This window comes from Copadichromis virginalis, linkage group LG22, assembly GCF_057382275.1.
Source record: "Copadichromis virginalis isolate Kocher_CV1m ecotype Utaka linkage group LG22, C_Virginalis_male_GT1.1, whole genome shotgun sequence".
Taxonomy (NCBI): domain Eukaryota; kingdom Metazoa; phylum Chordata; class Actinopteri; order Cichliformes; family Cichlidae; genus Copadichromis; species Copadichromis virginalis.
This window is the reverse complement of record NC_140638.1, coordinates 18,021,123-18,044,880: the sequence shown is the minus strand read 5'-3', so window position 1 is coordinate 18,044,880 and position 23,758 is coordinate 18,021,123. Positions and strand designations below refer to the sequence as shown.

Below are 23,758 nucleotides of genomic sequence, written 5' to 3'. Positions count from 1 at the left end.
CACAAAAAGGCCACCAAAAAAAAGAAGAAAAAAAAGAAACAACAGCAAAAAAAAACCACATTCCTCTGAAAATGGTCAAGTACAAGGACTGGATTAAAAATAATCGAATAAGCACCCAATGTCAAAAGAAAACATTTGAAAGACCTTCAGATCACCTAGAGAAGAACTATTGCTCATGACCACTTTAAAAATAAAATTAAAATGAAGTCTGTTTTCTTGGAAGCAAAGTACAAAGAAACTCATGACAGAAAACTGTTTTATAAAATGATTTGCTCACTCATCAGAGATTGTCAGAGTTGGCTACATAATGCTTGGGCAAAACTAATGAATTACTCTCTTAAAGGTAAAGAGACCATTACACATAATTACAATTAAGCCAATTTTACATTGGGAAATGTAGTCAGTAACGCTTTTGAAACTTTATCTTATAATTGAAACAGTTTATAGCTCAGTGCAAAACGGATGCTTTTCCAGTCTAATCACAATAGGAAACAGAAAAGGTTGATTTCTTTTAATTCGTGTAATGAGAAATAAATGCTCAGATCACTTGTTTTCCCCCTGGATTTCATACATTACAAAGCCAGCAAATATTTTAATGCAAAGAAGAAAAAAGTAATTTTGAAACATACACGTTGAGGTTTGTTTTGCCATCACAAATATGGCACGGTCTGTACACATTTCATCACATCATCTAAGTAAAGTCATTAAAAACTCTTGACAAGCGATCATTATCACATGCACACCATTTTAATTCAGATTCTTAAATTTATTTATATGACCAACAGATTGTCCTTCATACAATCATGTAAAGCCGACAGCCTCCGGTAAGTCAGAGCTTTTCTTAATGTGGTTGTTACCACTTTCAAACCTCTTTGTGTTTAGATATTAAGACCTCAGCTGGTCAACTACGCCATCTGCTGGTCATATGATCTAATTTGCCAGATGCCCCATCCTGAAAATCCTCCTGAGTATGCTTGTATTTACATATGTTGGATAGGCTTTTTTTAATTGATTTTTTAATGGCTTGCTATTGATCAAGTTTGGGCAGAGACTTTGATTAAATTAACATAGCACCGATCTATACATGCAGACCGGTATTAAGCCAAAAAAATTTACATGTTACAATACTAAATATAAAGTGTGCATTTTACAACGTAACAGAGAGTAAAGTAGAAGTATTGAACACAACAGTATAAAGCAAACTTTAAAAATCAAACTCTGAAAGAGAACACAACAGCACTTTGAATCAAGATTAATTGTAGGCACATGCGGATGTGTTTGTATGTCTTGCGAAAGGCTGGAAAAGGCAGTCTTTAGCCTTCGAGCTTCACGCCTCCAAGTCTCAGCTTCTAAACAGCACTTCTGGTTCTTTTAAATTAAAATTACTTACAGAATTGACTGAGGTTAAACAGCATCGGTATTAGTTCCCATACTACTGATAATCATTCACAACAAAAGGAGTATACTTGCACAAAGAACTGAAGCAAATTCTTAGGAAGGCCTCACACAGAACACACTGCTTGTAATTATCATGTGCATATGGGACAATCTGCTCTTTTTTCTTTTCTTCTTTTTTGTTTTGTTTTTTTTCTTCACACTGGCTGAAAACAGTGACACATTCCCTGACTGGCACCATAAGCATGGGAGAGAAGCATGGTGTAAAGTGTGAACATTGCTCGCTACCCACTCTCTTCTTTGCACATGCATTTGCAATGGCACAACGAAGATGCAGCATCCACAGGTCTTTGGATGGAGACGTTTGCAGGTGCTTGTGTCGTAAATCACTGCAAACAACAGCCAGGATCTTGCAAAAAAATAGAAAATAAATAAATAAAATCAGCCACGCACGTCTTCAAATCTCCATCTTGTTCTCTGGAGAGGCACTCGCACCTACAGCCGTCTTCCTCCTCGTGGAGGTTCATCTTTCGTCAGAGGCGTTTTCAGGTTCTGGATCGTCACTGCTGTTGGCGCTTACCGGCTGCCCATCCTTAGACAAAGCGCTGGCCTCCTTTGATGACCTCCTTTTGGAGTCACGAGTAGATTGCTGTGAAAAGATTTGGAATCCCACTTCATTTAAATGTCACCGCACTAGACAAACAGCGAGTGGGCAAAGATGGCCAATTGAGAGGTGAGTCACTGAGGTTCTTCCATGTGTGGAAGGTTAAATTATTAATACATATTTTTAACTGTCATTTAGAAAAACTGAAATATAATTGGTAAGATAAAATAATTTTTCAGATCTTTTTTTAAAGCTTATTTCAGTTTTGAGAACAACAAAAATATTTTCAATTTAAACCTCACAAAAAAGAGAGTTTCTGTTATTACTTTTCCTTTTTAAAAAGATAAACTCACCAATCACTTTATTAGGTACACTTTGCTAGTGCCCCGTTCAGAACTGTCGTAATTCTTCAAGGCACAGATTCAACAAGGTGCTGAAAACATTCCTCGGAGGATTTTGGTCGATACTGACACGACAGCATCACGCAGCTGCTGCAGATTTGTCTGTTTCACATCCATGATGTGAATATCTAGTTCCACCACATCCCAAAGGTGCTCTATTGGATTAAAATCTGCCGACTCTGGAGGTCATTTGAATACACTGAACTCATTGTCTTCTTCAAGAAACCAGTTTGAGATCATCTGAGCTTTGTGACGTGATATGTTATAAGAAGCCATCAGAAGATGGGTAAACTGTGGTCATAAAAAGATGGGCATGGTCAGCAACAATACTTGGGTGGGCTATGACATTTAAACAATGGTCTGTTGGTACTGTGGGTTCACAGTGTGCCAAGAAAATATCCCCCACACCATGGTGCCTAAACTTTTGATACAAGGCAAGATGGATCCATACCTTCATGTTGACAACAATGACGTCACAATCGATGTCGCCTATATCACCTTGCTTCTCCATTCTGGTGCTCAGTTTGAACTTTAGCAGGCTGTCTACATGTCTGAATTCATTAAGTTACTGCCATGTGATTGGCTGATTTGTTGCATTAATGAGCAGCTGAACAGGTGTGCTTAATAAAGTGGCCAGTGAGTGTACAAATGATAATGGAGGGATGTTAATTTTATACCTGACGAAGGTCAGATGAACTGACATTTTGTAATATAATGAATGAGCAGTAAGTGAGACAGTATGTGTGAACTATATTTAAGTGTCTTTACAAAATTCCCCACAGCAAAAACAGAACAATTAGCTCAAAGAGTTTCTGGTATGTACGATAAACTAATGCAAAAAATCTCACTAGAATAAGTTAAATCAGAAATATTAGGAATATCTTACATTTTTGTATTACTGTTTAATTATTTTCTTATAGCTGTCTTGTAAATCATCTATGAACATTATTGTTATGTAAAATTGCAAACAAAGCTTTTATGACATTTTAAATGCTGTGAGGCCCTTGCATAAATGGCATGTGGATGGCTCGAGCTGATTAAGCTTCTCTAGCTGCACTCTATGTAAACATGTTAAAAGCTAATGATGAATATAGTTACACTTTAATGACGATGACGGTGATTTTGCAGGTTTGGTGTGTGGCATTATTGGTGGTGCTCAAATCCTGCTCATGACCATGTGTGCAAAGATGTTTTAGGACTCACACATGCCAGTACCTGCTACCAGTGACACCTACATCACTAAAAGAGCGTCTGGGTCTCCTCTGGTGGTTGGAGCTGCTGGTGGTGAGGGCCTGCTTCCCACACTGGGTGCCTGTGTTCACCATCCTCTTCTCCCTTATGTTGGCTTCCAGAGGTTTACCTACAGGACAGTGGTTAGTGTTTGAAATGTGGCACTCTTTCAAACGTGAAAACAAGATAGTAGAGATGGCTGCGATGGCTGTGTCAGCTCGGTCAAGTTGTGGTGTGAGTGGTTTGTTTAGCTTGTGGCTGCACCCTGTCAGCATATATGGCACCTAAAGAGAATGCATTTGGATTTGCATCTTAATGGAAGATCTTTCTCTTCATTATTTTAGAGATGACGAGGCTCTTACTGTTTGCTACTGGAAGAGGGGTCTCTACATCCGTGTTAGTAAGCCATGTCGATTCTGTTTCTCTTGTCCAGCTTTCATGGTACCTCGGCTCGATGATCGCGTCCGCCCGACTCCCTCCACAACCCATCGAGATAATCATCCACGGCAGGTGTAGCTGAGGCTGACGCGGGCTTAAACACGGCTCGCTTTGTCTCACAGCATCCGCAGCATCTCCTCCCTGGCTCTCTACTAAAGCTCCATCCGTGTTTCCATCATCAGTCGGAGGCTCTGAAGCTGCTGCTCTCCTCAAACAGCAGAGCCAGCTGACCAGCACGAGCTACCTGCGTCACCCGGAGAGGGCGGAGCTTAAAGTGGCTGCTGATTGGCCACAAGGGAAATCAACAGCTGCTATTGTCAGCATCATCACTACGGCCAGCATCCTCATCATCAACATGGAAACGTGTGTGCCAAACGAAACTGCTCTTTCTGTGTTTAATGAAATTTATCGAGTTAAATCTTCACAATCAACAACAAAACGTGGATGCCAGTTTTCATATTTAATAAGGCGCCAATAAATAACTTTTTATAGGGGATCTGCATTTGATAATAATGAAGCTTTAAATGGCTTAAAATACTTTATGATCAGAGTAAACATGCCCACAAATGCGTGTGTGGATGGATAGCTGTGTTTGGTAACAGAAAATGAATAATATGCTCCTTCTTATTAAGAAACACTGAATATGTAGAGTAGGTATTTTGTAAAAGACACAAAAAGCCAAATAATGAGAAAAAACAAACATGTGAATCATTATGAGCTTGATGTGCATCTTTGTGTAAAAACACATGCATATACATGGACAAAGAGAAAAATAAGATGAACTTTGGAATAAGATGTAAGACAAAACCTCACACCCTCCTGATATCCCTCAGCATTGTCACTGGAATCAATTTGCATTCATTTATCTTTGTTTTGCATCTCTTTGAAGAGTCTGGTCATTTTGCACATGGTTGTTTTTGTCTAACTGATTAGTGTATGTTTTATCTTTAAGATACGCTTTTTGTTAGTGTATCTTGTATCAACCGTAACCTTAAAATGGTCATTGTAGTACCTAAAACCACACCTTTATTTCAGAGAGATGTTATTTCCTCATAAATCGTCACACCCCTTAACAACTTAGCCTTTATCTTTTTTTCCCCCATTACTTTATTGAGCAGGTTTACACAGCATAAAAAGCCAAAGTCAAGGATCTTTGATAGAGTATTTAATTTCACATTTATTTAAATATGTGTTTTAATTTATAGATATACTGACAATACAGTATTTGCACATATACACATTATTCATTGTTCTCAAACGGCTTGATATACAGAAATCACAGGAGCATAAGATCAGCGAACATATTGCTTCTTTGTACCGTAAAATGACCAGTTTCAGTGTTTCACAGGTTTTAGCTTGAGAAGCAGAAACAACTGTCAACATCTACTTACAAACAGGCATTCCTTACAGGGAGCTATAAACACGTCACTTTTAAAAAACTGAACAAACATATTCACTGATTTTGGAGGCTTGAAATAAATACTGTAGTTAACACGCACACTGATTTATTTATTTATTTTTATTCCCACTTACCCCACATATACCTTTCATGTTAATTTTAACAAGTAGGGTATGGAAGTAGTGACAGTAAAAACACTGTATTTTACATAGCATTTGAAGCAATGAGGGAATACCAACTATTGAGATGGAGGAAGCTGTTTACTTAAGTAGTGTGGCACAAACAGAAAAAGACAACAAAAAAGTTAGCTCTCATTTAAGTATGTTGGAACAGAAGTTGTGATTAGAGACCAGTTTACCTCTAAAACAGATCCTAAGTACAGTCGCTAATCAGCACTCTGATTCCTAACAACTTATAAGGGAGGAGACCCAGGAATGTACTAGGAACATAAAACACAGGAAAAGAAGGAAGAACACAAAAAAAGTCTAGAGTAAAAATAATTTAAGGTTTGTGGATGTGAAAGTGTCACATCAGAACACTCCTGCACGTGATGATAATGTATCTAGACCTTGAAATCCAGCAGGTTGCAGTCGATCTTGTAGTAAACATAGGGGTAGTACTCTTGCTGGCTCAAGTTCAGCCCCGGGATGTCCATGGAGGCCTGAAGGCAGAGAACAGTAATTATACAAGAGAATATGACAATACATTATCGTTCTCTTTGGAAAAATATTTTTTCCTCACTTAAATAAAGACCAATCAGCAACTCTTTTTCCCTTGGCCAGTTGTTGCTGGCATTTACTTTGAAACCAGTTAACTAGTACTAATGAATGCATCATGCAGGCCTAGAAACCGGTCAGTGATCAGTCAGTTATCTCTCCTCCACCACGCAACCGAAGGCCGCTGGGAAAAATGTGCATTCCCCAACCAGTTGGCAAGTGGTTGCTGCAGTCACCTGCAGCTAGCATGGAAGCATGGATGCTCTTTTCTACTCTACGTGAGCACTCAAAAGTGCTTTACGCAACACATCTCATTTACCTACTCACACACACATTCACTCTGGGATGAATGAATTGAGTTTTAGTACCTTACCCAATGTTATTTTGGCATGTAGACTGGAGTAGCCCGGGATCAAACTACCAACCTTAAGATTAGTAGCTGACCTGCTCTACCTCCTGTAGCCACTCCAAAAACAACTGTGACGCAAACTGGAAACCAGCATTCATCCTTTATCCAGTTTGTGTTTTTAGTATAAAGGTCATTTAGACTCGAGGTCATAATCTGTGGTGGATTCTTACTTTACTGTATAACACAGTCCTCAGATTACTTCATTTAACACTGCCAAAAAAAACCAAACAAACAGGTAAGTAATGAACAAATGTGCTGCTGAGACTCACGTCAATGATTGCAGCACTGCTGTCCAGGTGCTTGTACAGGTCGTACAGCACCTCTCTGAGTTTCTTCATGTTCTTCTTGTTGGGCTGAAGCAGCATAGCCTGGAAGTTGACTGGCAGCCCATATCTATGAAATACAAGGTAACCATGAATTCGAGAGCCTGATGGTAAAGGATGCACATCTGTACATTAATAAATTCATAATCTCCTGCAAGACAACTCACCTGAGCACCGACTCCACAAACACGCGTAGAGCTTTTATGTGAATCCACGCAATGAAGGCCTCACTGAAATTCACCTTCAGCCATCGTACCAAAGGGCCCTAGATTAAATGCAACAACATATCATCAATTTTTACCATTCTTAAAAGTAAGGGTGATAAATACCACAGCAATATGAAAATGAAACGGCATGCTTACTTTCTGATTACTAGTTAACTATAAACAGCAGCTGCAAAAGGATGTACAGATGTACTACAAAAGCAATTCTTTCTGTACAGCGCGAGCTCCACTAACTACACACATTGTTACTGAAGTAAGCAGCAGGCATACAAACTGTTTCTTCTTGTCGGTGGACAAGCGTGTCATCTCTTCTTTGTCTGCCTTCATCTCCTCCTCATTGTACTGGAAGTCCCGCACTGTAAACCTGAGCCAGGACACACAGCAGAGAGATGGCTATCAGCTTTCACAGAGATGAGTATAATCAAGCACCTACCCCCCCCACACACACACACACACACACACACACACACACACACACTATTTAAATCCTCATGAGCCACTTATCTATTATTTATGGAGCATTTATAACTAAAGGAAACATTTGTCATTCAGAGAAAACACAAAGCTGGATTGGCTGGAGTGTATCAAGTGCAACACGCAACATAAGCTTTAGACATTAACTCTGAAAAGCTCATATTCTTTTGAGTAAACAGAAGTGGAAGAGTTTACTTGTTTTCTCTAGCCTTGTGTTTGAAGTCATCTACAGCTTTCCTGAAGAGGGTGACACTGAACAGACCGCTGTCGCTGTCTTCAAACAGCAGCCTGGAGATGAGGACAGAATGCACAAGAGGTGTGGGAAAATATATCAATACAGCAGAGTATTTGTATTTGTGGAGCAACAATGCAACCACACAGAGATGCAATACATTTATATTTAAATGTAAATTTAATGTTTAAAATAAACATTATGTAATATAATAAAAATACATTTCAAATGCAAATCAAACTTTTTAGTATAAAAATAATAAATTTCAATAAAACAAAATTTTTACGTTTATTTTATTTAACAGTAATTTACTTTCTTCAGCTGCTGACCTTTGCAACGTTGCAAATTGGACTGTTTAAAATAGTAATAGTAATAGTACAACAGTCCACACATGTTTGCACTCACTTAAGTTGGACTACACTTTAATAAAAACAGTTCAGTTTGTCAGAAAATAAAAATGACTGAAGTGAGAAAAATACAGAAATTCATGTTAAACCAGACGCTGAGAAGGTTGGAAAAACTGATACACTTTGGCTTGTCTTACCACCATGCCAGTTTAGAGGAGTTTAAAAAAAAGGAAAAGAACTGTTGATACCTGTTAAGTTGGATTTACTATAACTATAATTATACTATAAAGTGAAACATCCCTCACTGGTGACCATAGAAATCAACACTGGAGAATATTTTCAGCTAAGAATAAACTCTGTTTAATCAAACTATGCAAACTGTCTTCCTGCTGAGACAGCTCCAGATTTGGATCATCAGGATGTTGAGGTCACATTTGCCCAGAAAGTCTAAACACAATGTCCTAAATCACCTGGCCATGTTGACACAGGGTCAATTGCCTTCTACAGGTCAACCACGTAACGTCTTCTATTCTAATACGGGTCAAATAATTTTTTACAGTTCACACGTGAGATGGTTCCAGTTTTAATCAGAGTCAAGCACAAAGTTAAACTCAGAAGAAGACACAGGAAGTAAAAATTCTGGTCTACCTCAACTGTTATCATAATAACATGGAACAGCCATGTGCAATTCATGACATGCACAAATATATTTAAAAGCAGACCTTTCTTGTACCTTTTGTATTTAGCAGCGTCTAGGGAGGACTTACTTGGTGGAGCGTGGTACGACCATTTCAGCCAGCGTTTCGTATGTCTTCTGCCAGTCAGCGTAGCTCGTCCTGATGAGGGTGGAAATTAGAAAATAACATCTTTGACTTTTATTTTATTTTGATAAAAACCATTCTCAGACCAAAATTAAAAATTTAACCTTTACCACAGCCAAATTCTGTACAGTTATGAAATTACTTGCTCATAAATTAATGATCACAAAACGTCTTCGCACTGTCTACAACTCAGATTCCAAAAACATTGGAGCCCTGTGTAAAATATTAAAAACCTTATGCAATTATTATGCAAATCTCATAAACCCCACAATTTACAGTAGGACATGCAAAACATCAAATGTTTACAATGACAAAATGGACAATTTAATTAAAATCTGAGCTAATTTTCAGGTTGATGGCATCAAAGCATATCAAAAAAAAAAAAAAAAGGCAACAAACGGCTGGAAAATTAGATGTAAGTGGTGGTTAAAAGAAACTGTTTTCTCAACATACAATTGTGAGGACTTTCTTTAAACATATCACCTGCAATACATAATATCAACAATGACTGAAAGAAGATAAATCTCTGTGCGCAAAAAGGTTGAAAATCATTATTGGATGCACGTGATCTTCAGTGTCTCAGGCAGCACTGCATTAAAAACATGCGATTCTGTCATTAAAATCACTGCGTGGGCTCAGGAACACTTCCAGAAATCACCATCTGTGAAAACAGTTTATTGCGCCATCTACAAATGCAAAGACTCCACACGTGAACGTGGTTAGTGTTGTTTCTCGGCACTGCTTTATATATAGGAGAGTGACCTCTCAACCTCTGAGGATCTTTGAGCCTCTCTATGCAGGTTTCCGTCTGATTGGCTGAATCCATGGCTGGGCCAGGTGACATGCCAGCTGCTGATTGGTCCCTATCAACATCTGGTATTTGAAAAAATAAAATAACATAAAAATCCTACTCCCAGCAGCACTTTCCTAACAGAAATGACAGCAGCAGCGTTCTGGTCCTGCCCTCGGCCTCCAAACCTTTGATAGTTTTGTGCATGTTTTTTGTGGAGACACATTAGTTCTGCTAGACCCTGTGACTGTTAGCTGGTGTTTATATTTTGTACATACCTTAACTCACTCACTGTGTGAGTGTATCACTAAAGCAGAAGGGCTGAACTCCCTCTTCGTTTCTGGCTTGTGAGTTTAGCACACTTTTTGTTTGGTTTTGCTTCACGTAAGGATTAGGTAGCAGTGTTCCTTAAAAGTTTTTATTTGTTGTTTTGGCCTCAGTTCACCTTGAACTTTTTTTGCTCTGAGTTATGGGTATATTGGCCTTGCAAAACATGGACGCAATATCCTTTGACATGCCTCCTTGTCAAGGTCATGCGACACAGTAGTTTTTTTAGACATGGCCTTGTTTTTGACACTTGTTAGCATCAAATTCAAAATGACTTATTTTATATTAAAATGGTACATTTTCATAGTTTAAACATTTGATGTTTTCTGTGTTCTACTGTGAATAAAATGTGGGAATTATGAGATTTACAAATCATTGCATTCTGTTTTTATTCACATTTTACACAGCGTCCCAACATTTTCGGAACTGGGATTGCACCATGAATAGAAGCGCTCAAAAAATAAGTATTCACAAGACACACACACTGCATACAATGATGCTGGTGCACTTACTTTGGGACGACCACCAGCATGGTAATCAGGTACTCTGAGTCCAGCACAAAGTCCTCTTTCTTCACTATGTCAGCCAGACTTCTGGTCATCAAGCTCCCCCTAGAAGAAAGACACATGCATATACACAGAGCACAAGAAAACAGACGTTGAATAAAGTTACATACTAACAGTATTGTTAACATTATTAAAGCTAAGATGTTTTCACATTATGCTCAGGCAACAACCTAAAATATTGTTTTACTCTACAGTGATGAGAAAAACATCCTATACATGTGACAAAAATGCACATAACATACAAATTTTCAGTGCAACTCTAAATCCAGCTTTTTTTTTAAAAAATTAAAAAATAAATATATAGTGTCCATGTGTGAAAGCTTGTAATGCAGAGCACCCAATTCCACAATATCAATGAAACACAATGAATGGAAAAAAAAGCATGGTTTTTGTTTTTGTTGTTAACTTTCACTTAACCAAAAGTAACTCTTGTGAGATGAATAGTTTCTTTTGCATGAGCGCTCTGGGCCAACATAGGCCCATATTTATGCAAGGGTGCGCTGTAGTCTGAGGGACACACATTTCATTACGAGGCTCAGCACAGATGACTATGTGCCCTTTAAATTCCTTGTAATCACACACAACTCTTCAACCATGCACAGATGGACTCCAAGCAGACTTGAAACAAGTACAACAACAACAGCTACTCGTCCACTGTGTCCACAAACGTCTGTGCTAGTGACGGCTGTTTTACTCACGCATTCTTCCTCTCCAGATTCTGCAGGTTTCCCTTTAGATTGTTGTAAGCCGAAGCTCTGGCCTTCAGGTCGTTGTCTATCTGAGTCACTTGCTAGAAAACCAAGCAGGTATGGGTGAATACATCATCGCTGATCAGTGCAGCTGGAAAAATCTGATATAGTCAGTGTACTCTGGGACAATTTATGTCTTAATACAATAGATGAAATCTCAACTCATCAACCAGGACTTCAGCAATATACAACACAATGCATTAATAATTAATTTACAAAGAGAGTTGATTTTACCTTGGAAATGATCTCCGAGATGTTTTTCAGAGACTGTTTGATCGGATATTTCGCCATATCCCACTGAAATCTGGTGACATAGGTGACCAGGTCAACTGTATCAAGTAGAAACAAGATCAAAGACATCAGCATCAATCTCCATTTCCATATACTTTAATAGCTGTAAAGCAAATAGACTTGTTTTTTCTAAGAAGCTGCCTGATTACGTAAGCAGAGGTTACCTCCATTGGCCAACAGGTTCTCCTGGACTTTGTCTCGGCTGTCCTCCAGAACATCGGCCATGTACTGAGCAACCTTCTTTACCACACTGCATCCGATTTCAGGATGAGTAGTGAATAGAAAACGAGCAGAGAGAACAGAAAAACGAAACAGCAATTAGCATGATTCTATCTAAAGGTTTCTTTCACTCTTTATAAAACTGAGCTCACAACTCTTCCGCTGCCTGACAAACACATTACACAAAACTCTGTCATGTTTCAGTAAACTTTACCTTTCCACAAAAGTGTCTAGTTTAGCCAGCTCATCTGACAGGCCAACTAAGACATCCAGAGTCCCAACCTGTTAGAGGTAGACCAGAAAACATAAGCAAAAAGGCAAATAATGGCCACGCTGGTGTCCACCTATGCATTCATCACTGAGGCCTTAGCCACAGAGGACTGCTGTGTTTTGGGGTTTTTTCACCTTGAGGTCAGGGATGTTGAACTTGTTGTTAGTGGAGAGGTTGTTGGTGCGCGTAGTGGCCACCATCAGCTTGTCCCAGGTCTGCTGGCAGGTCTTCTCCCCGGGAGCCGAGATCAACCAGAATTCTGTCATGGCTGCTGGCAGGAATTTTGTCCCCCGTGCCGCTGATGTAAGGAAGTTACTGAAGGTGAAAAAACAAGATTTAATTTTTTCATGTTATGTTTTCGATTTAGTGAATGGGCAGCACTACCTGAAATGCTACAGTAAAATCCTAATCTGATAATATAATAATACTTATCTAACGCTTTGGAGGCAGGTTATTCATTTTGCATCTTTACTTAATTAACATATGAATGCATGGCTTTTACCTTTTACTTTTACCTTTAGACCAGACCTGGGCCCAATGTACGACCATATCCAAGCCATTGGTTTTTCCTGATTGGCCCATTTTAGGTTGGTGGGAAATTGGAATTAAAATGTAAATAAGTATACATCATGCAGCTTGTCCTGTTTTCAGTCTCAAAACATTCTTTGATAAATTCCTCACCATAAGCTGTAATGAGATAATAGCTTACAATTTTTTCTGATTTTGTGGAGATACGCAATACAAATTTGCTGTCTTTATTTTCTTTTTTAATGTACATAGGTATGTTTATGCAAGCATGACTGTAAATGTTCCTTTGGAACCAACATTTATGAGAAATGTGAGTTTGCTAGTCCTGAAAGATGAGTGTAGAGTTTTTAATAAGACATGGACTGAAGTCAGAGGTAAAGCTGTGTGTTTGTTTGTGGAGAGCAAATTGTTGTTTAAGGATTACAGTCTAAATCGCAATTATGAGACTAAACACACTGAAAAATACAAGAACTTGACTGATGCATAGCAGGGACGGACGTCTGACATTTAGCCAACAAAGCTGCAAAAGCAACAAGGACTTTCTTAACCAAGCTCATCCAGGAAGTGAAGACCAGCTGTGTGATTTCCCACAAAAATCGCAAAAACACAAGTTATCCAGCTTCTGATGGAGTTTACTAGAGCAGCGGTCCCCAACCTTTTTTGCGCCACGGACCGGTTTATGCCCGACAATATTTTCAAGGACCGGCCTTTAAGGTGTCGCGGATAAATACAACAAAATAAAACTAGTACCGGTAATGAAAAAAAGAAAATTTATTCATAACACACGTGAAGAGACCAAGGAAAACAGAGTAAACGATAAAAACGATAACAAAATAACGCTGAAAACCAATAAAAACCCTGAAAACTATACATTTCACACCTGAGCCTCAACTCTCGTGGCCCGGTACCAAACGACTCACGGACCGGTACCAGTCCGAGGCTCGGGGGTTGGGGACCGCTGTACTAGAGTGTGTGGAAGACAGCTGAACTAATGTGCCTTGAGAAAAAGAAAGATTTGAGAATATAACCCTCTCCAGGTGAACCAGACCAAGATAATTCGAGCATATTGCTGGAAATCTGGAGCCTCAGTTAAAAATACGAAGCGGACAATTTTAACTTTTTGTCCACAACACAGGATAGCCAAAGGGTTTGAGATTACAAAGGAGTTAGCAGCTATGTGCTCAATGAAAAGTAAATGTATTGGCTTTTATATAGTGCTTTCCTACTTTACTTGAGCGCTCTATACATGCCTCATTCACACAAGCCCTTTTTCCAACCTAAATGGTTCCTATCTGACATTCACACTCTGATGGATGCATCAGAGAGAAGCTTGGGGTTCAGTATCTTGCTAAGGCATGCAGACTGGAGCAGTCAGAGCTCAAACATCCAGCTTTCTGATTATTAGAACACCTGGTCTACCTCCTGAGCTACAGCCACCTAGTGTTGTGCAGTCTTTGCTAAAAATGAACCATGTTGTTGATGTTGTAACTAAGATTGTTAAAATGCATTCTCAATAATCCAGATAAGAAAATCCCAAAAAGTTGATTCTGTTTCTCTGGACGTACAGTTAGCTTCTTGATTCATTACAGGCAGAGAACTTTAAGTCAGTATCACTGCTAGTGTAACAGAGTCATAAATAACATTGTTATAATTACACAAAATGTGTTCTAAACCCCCAAACTTCTCCTTTTATACCTGACTTTTAGGACCTCCAAGCCTGTAGTTGTGTTCATTATCAGTTAGAGCCCCTCCTCATTCTTTTCTTCTTCTTTGGTGCAATACTATAAATACAGTGTACCCCTTTTGCCTCTCCCCTTTTTCTACAATTCCCCTGTGGGAGAGGTGGGTGTCATTTCTTTCCAGCACCTTAAAGCACACATAATTCATATTTAACCACCCTGATGTTTATGATTGCGATTTTAGTTCAGTTATTGTCATTATTGAGCCTGTTTTTGTAAGATGTTATAAGTGTGTAGTATGTGTGTGTCATAAATGTGTTTTAGGCGCCATAAATGATAGCATGAATATGTATTCCTTGCTAGCTTGGGAGCTGTGGTGGGTTGAGCTAATCCTCTTCCCCACTGTCTGTATTTGGTCGTAGGAGCTGGAGTGGGCAAATTATTTACTTGGAGGTCTTTCTTTCTTTTACCTTTTTTTATCAGGTATGTCAGATTTCATGTTGTTTTTGTTTTATCTTATGTCAAATATGTTACGTGTAAATGCATATTTTATGTTTAATGTAAAAATAAATGCCAGCCCTTTTTCTACAATTCCCCTGTGGGAGAGGAGCTGGAGTGGGCAAATTATTTACTTGGAGGTCTTTCTTTCTTTTACCTTTTTTTATCAGACACAACGCAGAATCACACCGGTTACACTTGGTGCCGCTGACCCGTCACATCGCCAATCCGCGATCCACCCCTCCTCCTTCTGCTGCCGCTGTTTTCCCGCCTCCTCTCTGCAGCTGTGTGCCAGAATCCTGTGCCCTGCGCTTTGACTCACAGGTTTTTATGTGTGTGATCGATGCCCCGTAATTTGGCTTGCAGGCATCTCTGTCACGTGTGAACTTAAAGGGCAAATACGTAGGTGATCATTTCTGTCACTGTTTCATATTGTTGCCTCAAATTATACAGGCACGGATTGTAATTGTTTTTCTCTATTGATATTGGCTTTTACAGCCTGTTTTAATTGAGAGGAGAAAACAACATTTTATTTTCTATGGTGTTTTGATTCTTTGATGTTTTTTTTTCTTCTCCCCACATTTCATTGTTTTGTGAAGTTTTGCATAATTGTGTGTGGGGGTTAGGCTCGTTTTTTTTTTTTTTTGCTGTTGAACAGTGATATCTCACTTGGGCCAACATGTTAAGTGAGGAAACTGTGGATAGCGCTTTGCCTGATCTGTTCTCTACGGGGAGTAATATGACCTTTGGTTTGGGGAGGGGTCATCAGATTGCTCCAAAGTTTTTTGGGAGGGGTAGGCCAGTAGTCCCGGGTATTGGTGCCCACACTGTAGACCAGCCAGTGATGCACTCACCATTAATGCCAGCAGCTAGCTCCACACCAGCTGCTTGCGAACGCCAAACACACACCCAGGCTGTCACAAGTGACATGTTGAGCAGCTTGATCACTGACTTAGCAAAGCAAATTGGGGAAAATATCACATCCTCTCTTAACTCTATGCACCAGCCAGCCCCCACCCAGCCACAGTCTCCCCAGAATGTGCCCTCGAGCTGCAATGACCAGTCCCAGCTGAAGGTTGTTGTTCAGTCAGACACCAAAGCTCCACCATACTTCAAGGGTGACAACACAGATCTATTTCCCATCGGTGAATGGGAGGACATGATGAGATGTTATCTGCACAGAATCAGCTGTGACACAGATGAAGAAATGTTTGCCATATTAATGTCTAGACTAACTGGCAAAGCCAGAGATGTGGTCAAGGTGTCACTTCGTTGCCGCCCTGAGTTGAATCGGAATGATCCTATTACTGCTGTGTTTGACATACTGAGGTCTAACTTCAGCGACTTGACATATTCCAGCCTGCCCATGAAAGATTTCTACAGTACTGTGCCACGTCCAGGTGAGAACGCCATGGATTACTGGATCCGGTTGAACAAGTCTATTGATGCTGCTGATGAGTGTCTCCGCAGGCGCGGCAAGATGGTAGAGGACCCCAGTAGTGAGGTTGTTTCGATGTTCATTAATCACTGTCCTGACCACAGTCTTACGTTGTCTTTTCAACTGAAGGCCCCTGAGGAGTGGACTGCAGCTGAGGTTCAGAGCCGTCTGGACAACTATGTGAGGAAAATGAGACAGTCTAGTGTTTTGTCTCATAATACAGCAAGTCTGTCCATCCCGCATCAGAGCCCTGTCGCTGTTAACAGCCAGCCCCACTCCAGCGGTGCTCAAGCAGTCCCAGTAACACATGAGCCAGCCTCGTATCCTATGCCCTCTGTTCCCTCTGCAGCCACATGTCAACCTCTCTCTTCTGATGGCATGGTAAGTGTGCAGCAGCCCTCTGCTTGTCCTCCTTTGACTCTACATGTCATGCCCCCATCTTTGCCAGTTTCTGGCCCTCCTCCAGCTGAGCCAGGTGTTCAACAGATGGTAGCACTGTTTGACAAGGTTCTGTCCATGTGCACTGCATCACTAGCCACTGGTCCTAGGTGCCCACAACCCACAGGTCATTCCCATGGGCACCGCAATGCTCATCGTGCTTCGTGCAGAGTGTGTGGCTCACATGAACACACAACCCATGTGCATTGTAGGCTGTACAAGCTATGCCACAGCTGCTTTGACCCTGGACACATGAGGCGTGAATGCCCACAGTTGCACCAGAAACCAAGCGTTTCAGTCCCTCCTCCCACCGATGCTGCTTTAAACTAGCCAGCCCATGTAACGAGAGGGGTAGCATGGGCAGTGTTGATGAAACCCTCAGAAATGCAACAGACCCAGAAGCCATATATGTTAACTGCTGTAGTAGCCTCTCTGATGAGAAGACTGTTATTATGGGTTCACAAAGAGTTGGCAGGGCTAGTGAGTTGTTTTACACTCCAGTGTCGGTCAGTGGCCGGTGTTCCCTGACAAGCATGCTTGATTCAGGAAGTATGTCATGCACACTAAGTGAAGAGGCTGATAGCAAGCTAAGAGCCGCTGGTGTTGCTCTGATTCCGCAGCATATCCCTGAAAATGTGGTGCTGGTTGGTTGCGGTGGCCTTCTCACACAACCGAAATGCATCTATGATTTGGACATTGAAGTATATGGGACTAGGTTTCTTGTACCAACATTTGTGGTTCCTGGGCAAAAAGATGAGCTCATCGTGGGGAGCAATGTGATCCGGCCCATCATTCAGAAGATGAAGGCTGATACAAAGTACTGGGAGCTTATTAACTCCAATTACACTGGCACTGATTGTGAAGACTTCCTGCAGTTGCTGAGCTGTATCTCACGGTGGTCTGCTCCTGTGTTGCCAGATAAAGTAGGTACAGTCAGGTTGCGGAAGAGTGTCACTCTCCTGCCACAAAAAGAATATGTAGTTTGGGGAAAGCTGCCACCTTCTGCCCTCGTGTCTCCAGGAAGTACTGTCGTTGTGGAACCCACGTCAGCCCGTTCCACTCCAAAGAACATAATGGTGGGGCGCATTATAACACCCATGTGGGGAGATCGTTGGGTCCCTATGAAAGTCCTTAACCCAACAGAGAGCCCTGTGACACTTCGTCGCAATGCTAAGATTGCGGATGTCTTTCCTTGTATTGCTGTGGAGGACCTGCCCATCACTCAAGGTCTCTGCGAGACTCTGACTGACCAGCATACCAGTTTTCCCCCCTCATCAGACTCTGTGCCTGACTCTGCACAGCTACTCAAAGATGCTGGGTTGGCTGACATTGATATTGAGGGCTGTGAAGTGTCAGATGGGTGGAAGAGGAAATTGGTGGAGCTTGTGTTGACTTACCAAGATGTGTTCTCTAGAGACAAACTGGACTGTGGTGAGGTGAAAGACTTTGTCCATCGTATCCACCTCACTGACGACCGCCCTTTCAGGCTTCCCTATCGCAGAGTACCCCCGGCTCACTATCACAAGTTGCGAGAGGTGCTGTCAGACATGGAGATGAAAGGCATCATCAGTAAGTCCACCAGCGAATACGCCTCGCCACTGGTAATGGTTTGGAAGAAGTCAGGTGACTTGAGGATATGCACTGACTTCCGCTGGCTCAATGCCAAAACCATTAAGGATGCTCACCCACTGCCCCATCAGGCTGACTGTCTTGCTGCCCTTGGTGGGAATGCTTTCTTCAGCACCATGGACCTCACATCTGGGTTCTACAACGTTCCCCTCCATGAGTCTGACAGACGGTACACTGCTTTCACTACACCTCTTGGCCTGTATGAGTACAACAGACTTCCCCAGGGTCTATGCAACAGCCCAGCATCTTTCATGCGGATGATGCTCAGCATCTTTGGTGATTTGAACTTTTCCAGCCTCCTGTGTTATCTTGATGACCTGCTGGTGTTTGCGCCTTCAGAAGAGGAGGCCCTAAGACATCTTGAGATTGTTTTCTCTCGCCTGAGGACCAGCAATCTGAAGCTGGCGCAGAAAAAATGTCACTTTCTCAGACGCTCTGTGAGGTTTTTGGGTCATGTCGTGGATGCTGGTGGTGTCTCGGTTGATCAGGATAAAGTGAGGGTTATCGCCAATTTTCAGAAGACTGACCTTATGGATGGTGACGGTTGCACCCCTTCTCAGAGGAAAGTGAGATCCTTCCTTGGCATGGTGATGTTTTACCAGCATTTTATTCCAGGGTGCTCTCGTATTGCGAAGCCACTCTTTGCTCTAACTGCCGGTCAGAAGAGGACTAAAGGCTGCCATGGGAGTCGGAAACCTGGAACTTTTCGCAAGCTCACCCCTCAAGATTGGACTCCTGCTTGTGAGAAAGCATTTGAGGGACTCAAAGGTGCACTCCTCAGCTGTGCGGTGCTGGCACATCCTGATTTTGAGAGGCCATTCATCCTTTCAACTGACGCTTCCATGGATGGGCTGGGTGCTGTCTTATCCCAGGTGCCAGCTGGTGAGGAGAGAGCAAGACCTATAGCCTTTGCTAGTAAGTCTCTCAGCCGCAGTCAGGCCAAATACCCAGCACACCGGCTCGAATTTTTGGCTCTGAAGTGGGCTGTGTGCGATAAGTTCAGCCACTGGCTCAAGGGTCATCGGTTCACTGTCTGGACTGATAACAATCCTCTCACATACATTCTGACTAAGCCAAAGCTGGATGCCTGTGAACAGCGTTGGGTCTCTAAGCTTGCACCATACTGCTTTGAGATCAAATATGTTCCTGGAAAGCTGAACATTGTGGCAGACACCCTGAGCAGGGAACCGTTTGTGAGGCCGTTGGCCCAGCGGCTCCTGTCGGAGCCCTACTTTGAGCTGCTAGAGCAAGTCAGTGGTGTGAAAGATGCCAGTGTCCAAGATGCCTTCCGTTTGACCTGTCAACCTCAATCGATACGCAGTGCTCCACCCTCTGCTGTGCTTGATGTGTCTCTGTCAACTGATGACGTGTCTTCTCTCATGTCTTCGCTCTGTGAGTGGGAGTCTGCTTCTCGCCAGCGTGCAACATCCCTCGCTGGTCACCTAACCTCCATCAGTCCACCTGACTGTGATGTTACTCATGCGCTGTCCCGTGCTGATCTCCTGTCTCATCAAACAGGGGATCCTGTGATCTCCAGAGTAGCCCGCTATGTTGAGCGTAAGCGCAGACCCTCCAGACGTGAGCGCTGTCATGAGAACCAACATACGTTGCGGCTCCTGAAACAATGGGATAAGCTCACATTCCTCAATGGTGTCCTCTACAGAGTCGTGAGGGACCCACTGACCAAACACAAGAGATTCCAGTTTGTGGTACCTGACTCCCTAAAACAAGTGGTGCTGTCTGGCATACACGACAATGCTGGTCATCAAGGTCAACCTCGCACACTCTCCTTGGCTCGTCAGCGTTTTTTCTGGTATGATATGGAGAAGGATGTGCGCGGTCATGTGAGAAATTGCCGCAGGTGTGTTCTCAGCAAGACCCCAGAGCCAGCAGCTAGGGCCCCGTTGGAAAGCATTAAGACCTGTGCTCCACTGGAACTTGTGTGCATTGACTTCTGGTCAGCTGAGGACAGCAACAACAAGTCTGTGGATGTCCTTGTGATTACTGACCACTTCACAAAATTAGCACATGCATTCCAATGCCGGGATCAGACAGCTAAGAGAGTCGCTAAAAAGCTCTGGGATGGATTCTTCTGTGTGTATGGCTTCCCTCAGCGCATTCACTCTGACCAGGGAGCTAGTTTTGAGAGTGAGCTGCTTGCAGAGCTTCTGGTTTTGGGTGGCGTTGCCAAATCCCACACTTCACCATACCACCCCATGGGTAATGGTACCACAGAGAGATTTAATCGCACCCTTGGAAACATGTTACGGTCCCTCCCCCCCAGATGTAAGCAGAAATGGCCGCAGATGATACAGTCCATGACGTTTGTGTATAACTGTACGGCACACGAGACCACCGGCTTTGCGCCATTCTACCTGATGTTTGGGAGGGTGCCAAGGTTGCCAGTTGACCTCATGTTTCGGGATGTCCTTCATGATGACACCATTTGTGACTATGATACCTATGTCAAGTCACTGATGGATGACCTGCGCTCTGCCATGCTCCGAGCCCAGGAACACAGCACAATGGAGCAGAGACACCAGTCTGACCAGTACAACAGAAAAGTGAAGGGTCTGCCTCTTTCACTAGGGGACCAGGTGTTGTTGGCAAACAAGGGAGTCAGAGGAAAAAGGAAGCTCTCTGACAAATGGGAACCTGTTGTGTACACGGTAGTTGACTTGGATCCTGCTCTTCACATCTGCCGTATCAGAGACAAAGAAGGTCATGAGCGTGTGGTGCATCGCAACCTGCTCCTTCAAGTTAACTTTTTGCCCTTGGACACAACACTGAATGACGATGCTGCACATCCTGCTGTGAGCGTTGTCAGTGGCCCCGCTGAGTCTGACCTGCATGGGTCTGTGACATCTTTTGGGGGCACAGGAGCTGTACCTCCTGCCACCTGGACTGTGGATTCCGTCTCCAGCATTGGCGAGTGTGATGACCGCACACTATCATGGATCCATCAGCAATCTGCCGCTGACCCGGTCGAAGATGGCGTTCATGGGACCCCTCCCATAATGGGTGTTTCTGATCTTGGTGGGCTGGCTGGTGATGGAGCCTCCCCAGGCTCCCCTGCTGCTTTCCCGTCCCACACTTTTCATTCTCTTGAACCCAAAAATGTGGACGTGGATCAAGGACTTACCACACGTTTTGGTAGAATCATTAAACCAGTTCGTCGCTTGATTGAATCAATGGCTCAACTTGAAACACTCCTTGGTGTTGAACCTGTTCAAGCAGCGGTTATTGATGTGTGAATTTGCTTATTTCTGTATGTTTTTCATTGCTATTGTTTTTGGAAAAGAATAATACAGGCACAGAGTTCATTGTATTTTGTCAGTCTGTGCAGTCTGATAGTGACGCCCATAGATATTATGGCCTGTTTTGTGTGGTGTAAATGGCACCTCATTTTGTCTATAGAAAGTCCTGGGACCTTGCTAGGCGCCGAGCAGGTCTCAGGTCTCTTATCCTCCTTGGAGGAAGCTATGTTGCTGATCTAATTCATTGTATATGCGATGTGAATTTGTTTGAGGCCACTGTATCTGTTATTGTGGGTTTATATTTTTTTTTTTTTGGTGTACCCTTTAGGATTTTGTGTAATTCTTGGGGGGTGAATGTAACAGAGTCATAAATAACATTGTTATAATTACACAAAATGTGTTCTAAACCCCCAAACTTCTCCTTTTATACCTGACTTTTAGGACCTCCAAGCCTGTAGTTGTGTTCATTATCAGTTAGAGCCCCTCCTCATTCTTTTCTTCTTCTTTGGTGCAATACTATAAATACAGTGTACCCCTTTTGCCTCTCCCCTTTTTCTACAATTCCCCTGTGGGAGAGGTGGGTGTCATTTCTTTCCAGCACCTTAAAGCACACATAATTCATATTTAACCACCCTGATGTTTATGATTGCGATTTTAGTTCAGTTATTGTCATTATTGAGCCTGTTTTTGTAAGATGTTATAAGTGTGTAGTATGTGTGTGTCATAAATGTGTTTTAGGCGCCATAAATGATAGCATGAATATGTATTCCTTGCTAGCTTGGGAGCTGTGGTGGGTTGAGCTAATCCTCTTCCCCACTGTCTGTATTTGGTCGTAGGAGCTGGAGTGGGCAAATTATTTACTTGGAGGTCTTTCTTTCTTTTACCTTTTTTTATCAGGTATGTCAGATTTCATGTTGTTTTTGTTTTATCTTATGTCAAATATGTTACGTGTAAATGCATATTTTATGTTTAATGTAAAAATAAATGCCAGCCCTTTTTCTACAATTCCCCTGTGGGAGAGGAGCTGGAGTGGGCAAATTATTTACTTGGAGGTCTTTCTTTCTTTTACCTTTTTTTATCAGACACAACGCAGAATCACACCGGTTACACTAGATTTGTATTCTTCTCTAAAAGTTAAGGAGGCACGCTCAGAAGATGTGAGCAAACATTATCGGTACAAAGTTTAAGAAATACAGATCAAATACAAAAGATCAAATTAATATTGAACAGAACTGAGTTCAGTTCAATGGTGTGGCTATCCACAACAGACCCTGCTTTAAACTGTGTTCTCACATCTTTTGATTAAGAAAAATCTCAGTGCTTTCCGATCACTTTGCATTAGACAGACACACACGTCAAACTAACACTGAATGAGTCATGTAAAAATCCTCTTTCTTCCTCTTTTGATTCTTATTTGGTTCTGAATCTTGAACTTCCTCATTATTTCCCACTGGTTTTAAAGAGTCCCACAGACATACAGAAGTGGCTGATTTCATCACAGCTACACAGGAGAGACAGACAAGTCTCCATGTCTGCTGACTGACTGTCATATGATCAACTTCTTGTTGATGCAGACCGCTAAATAGCGACCCTCCTCTTGATTAAACACACAGAATGCCACATGAATAGAAACCGCCGCTCTTTGATTCGGTATCAGGGAAAGGAAAGAAGAAAAAATCAGTGACAGCAGAATAAACCCGTTTCATGCAGTGTTAGCTTACTGCTGCTACCAGCAGCTTGTTTATCAATGTAGCCTCACGGTGTCACGACGTCACTAACCGAAGCACCGCGGTACTCACCGACGCGTTTAACGGCTTCAGCGCGCAGTCCACTCGGTATATTTCAGCCAAACACACGCAGTTTCCTGCACATAGCGCAGACAACAGCGGGTTTTAGACACACGGGGCTCCTTCAACAGAGCATCTCACTCAAAGTCAGCTGATCAGAGGAGGAAATCTGCGCGTGCGCAAACGGCTGTCACGTGATCAACTCCCCGTGAGATTGAGTGGAACATGTCTTAAGCAGGTTGTACTAGGAACAAGGAGACTTAAGCATAAAGTATAAT

General features: G+C 42.1%; 2 protein-coding genes across 3 annotated transcripts; both read right to left on the bottom strand.

The window, feature by feature from the left end:
• Positions 1–496: 496 nt before the first annotated feature.
• On the bottom strand, positions 497–4,299 carry LOC146683172 (uncharacterized). 2 transcript variants are annotated; one of them, XM_085446768.1, is made up of 4 exons: positions 3,993–4,299; positions 3,636–3,760; positions 1,891–2,044; positions 497–1,804 (listed from the first exon to the last, which is right to left on the bottom strand). In XM_085446768.1, the coding sequence occupies exons 1-3, from the start codon at positions 4,129–4,131 to the stop codon at positions 1,919–1,921; spliced, it is 390 nt and encodes a 129-aa protein (XP_085302894.1). In that variant the 5' UTR covers positions 4,132–4,299; the 3' UTR covers positions 497–1,804; positions 1,891–1,918. The 2 variants fall into 2 exon arrangements, with proteins under 2 accessions (XP_085302894.1, XP_085302895.1); XM_085446769.1 differs by lacking the exon at positions 497–1,804 and having other exon boundaries at positions 1,826–2,044; positions 3,604–3,760.
• A 919-nt stretch (positions 4,300–5,218) lies between these two features.
• On the bottom strand, positions 5,219–23,662 carry atp6v1c1b (ATPase H+ transporting V1 subunit C1b). Its single transcript, XM_085445281.1, has 13 exons — positions 23,493–23,662; positions 12,361–12,541; positions 12,170–12,237; positions 11,901–11,986; positions 11,680–11,774; positions 11,395–11,486; positions 10,643–10,741; positions 8,960–9,028; positions 7,809–7,901; positions 7,410–7,503; positions 7,083–7,180; positions 6,862–6,985; positions 5,219–6,128 (listed from the first exon to the last, which is right to left on the bottom strand). The coding sequence occupies exons 2-13, from the start codon at positions 12,490–12,492 to the stop codon at positions 6,030–6,032; spliced, it is 1,149 nt and encodes a 382-aa protein (XP_085301407.1). The 5' UTR covers positions 12,493–12,541; positions 23,493–23,662; the 3' UTR covers positions 5,219–6,029.
• Positions 23,663–23,758: the final 96 nt, after the last annotated feature.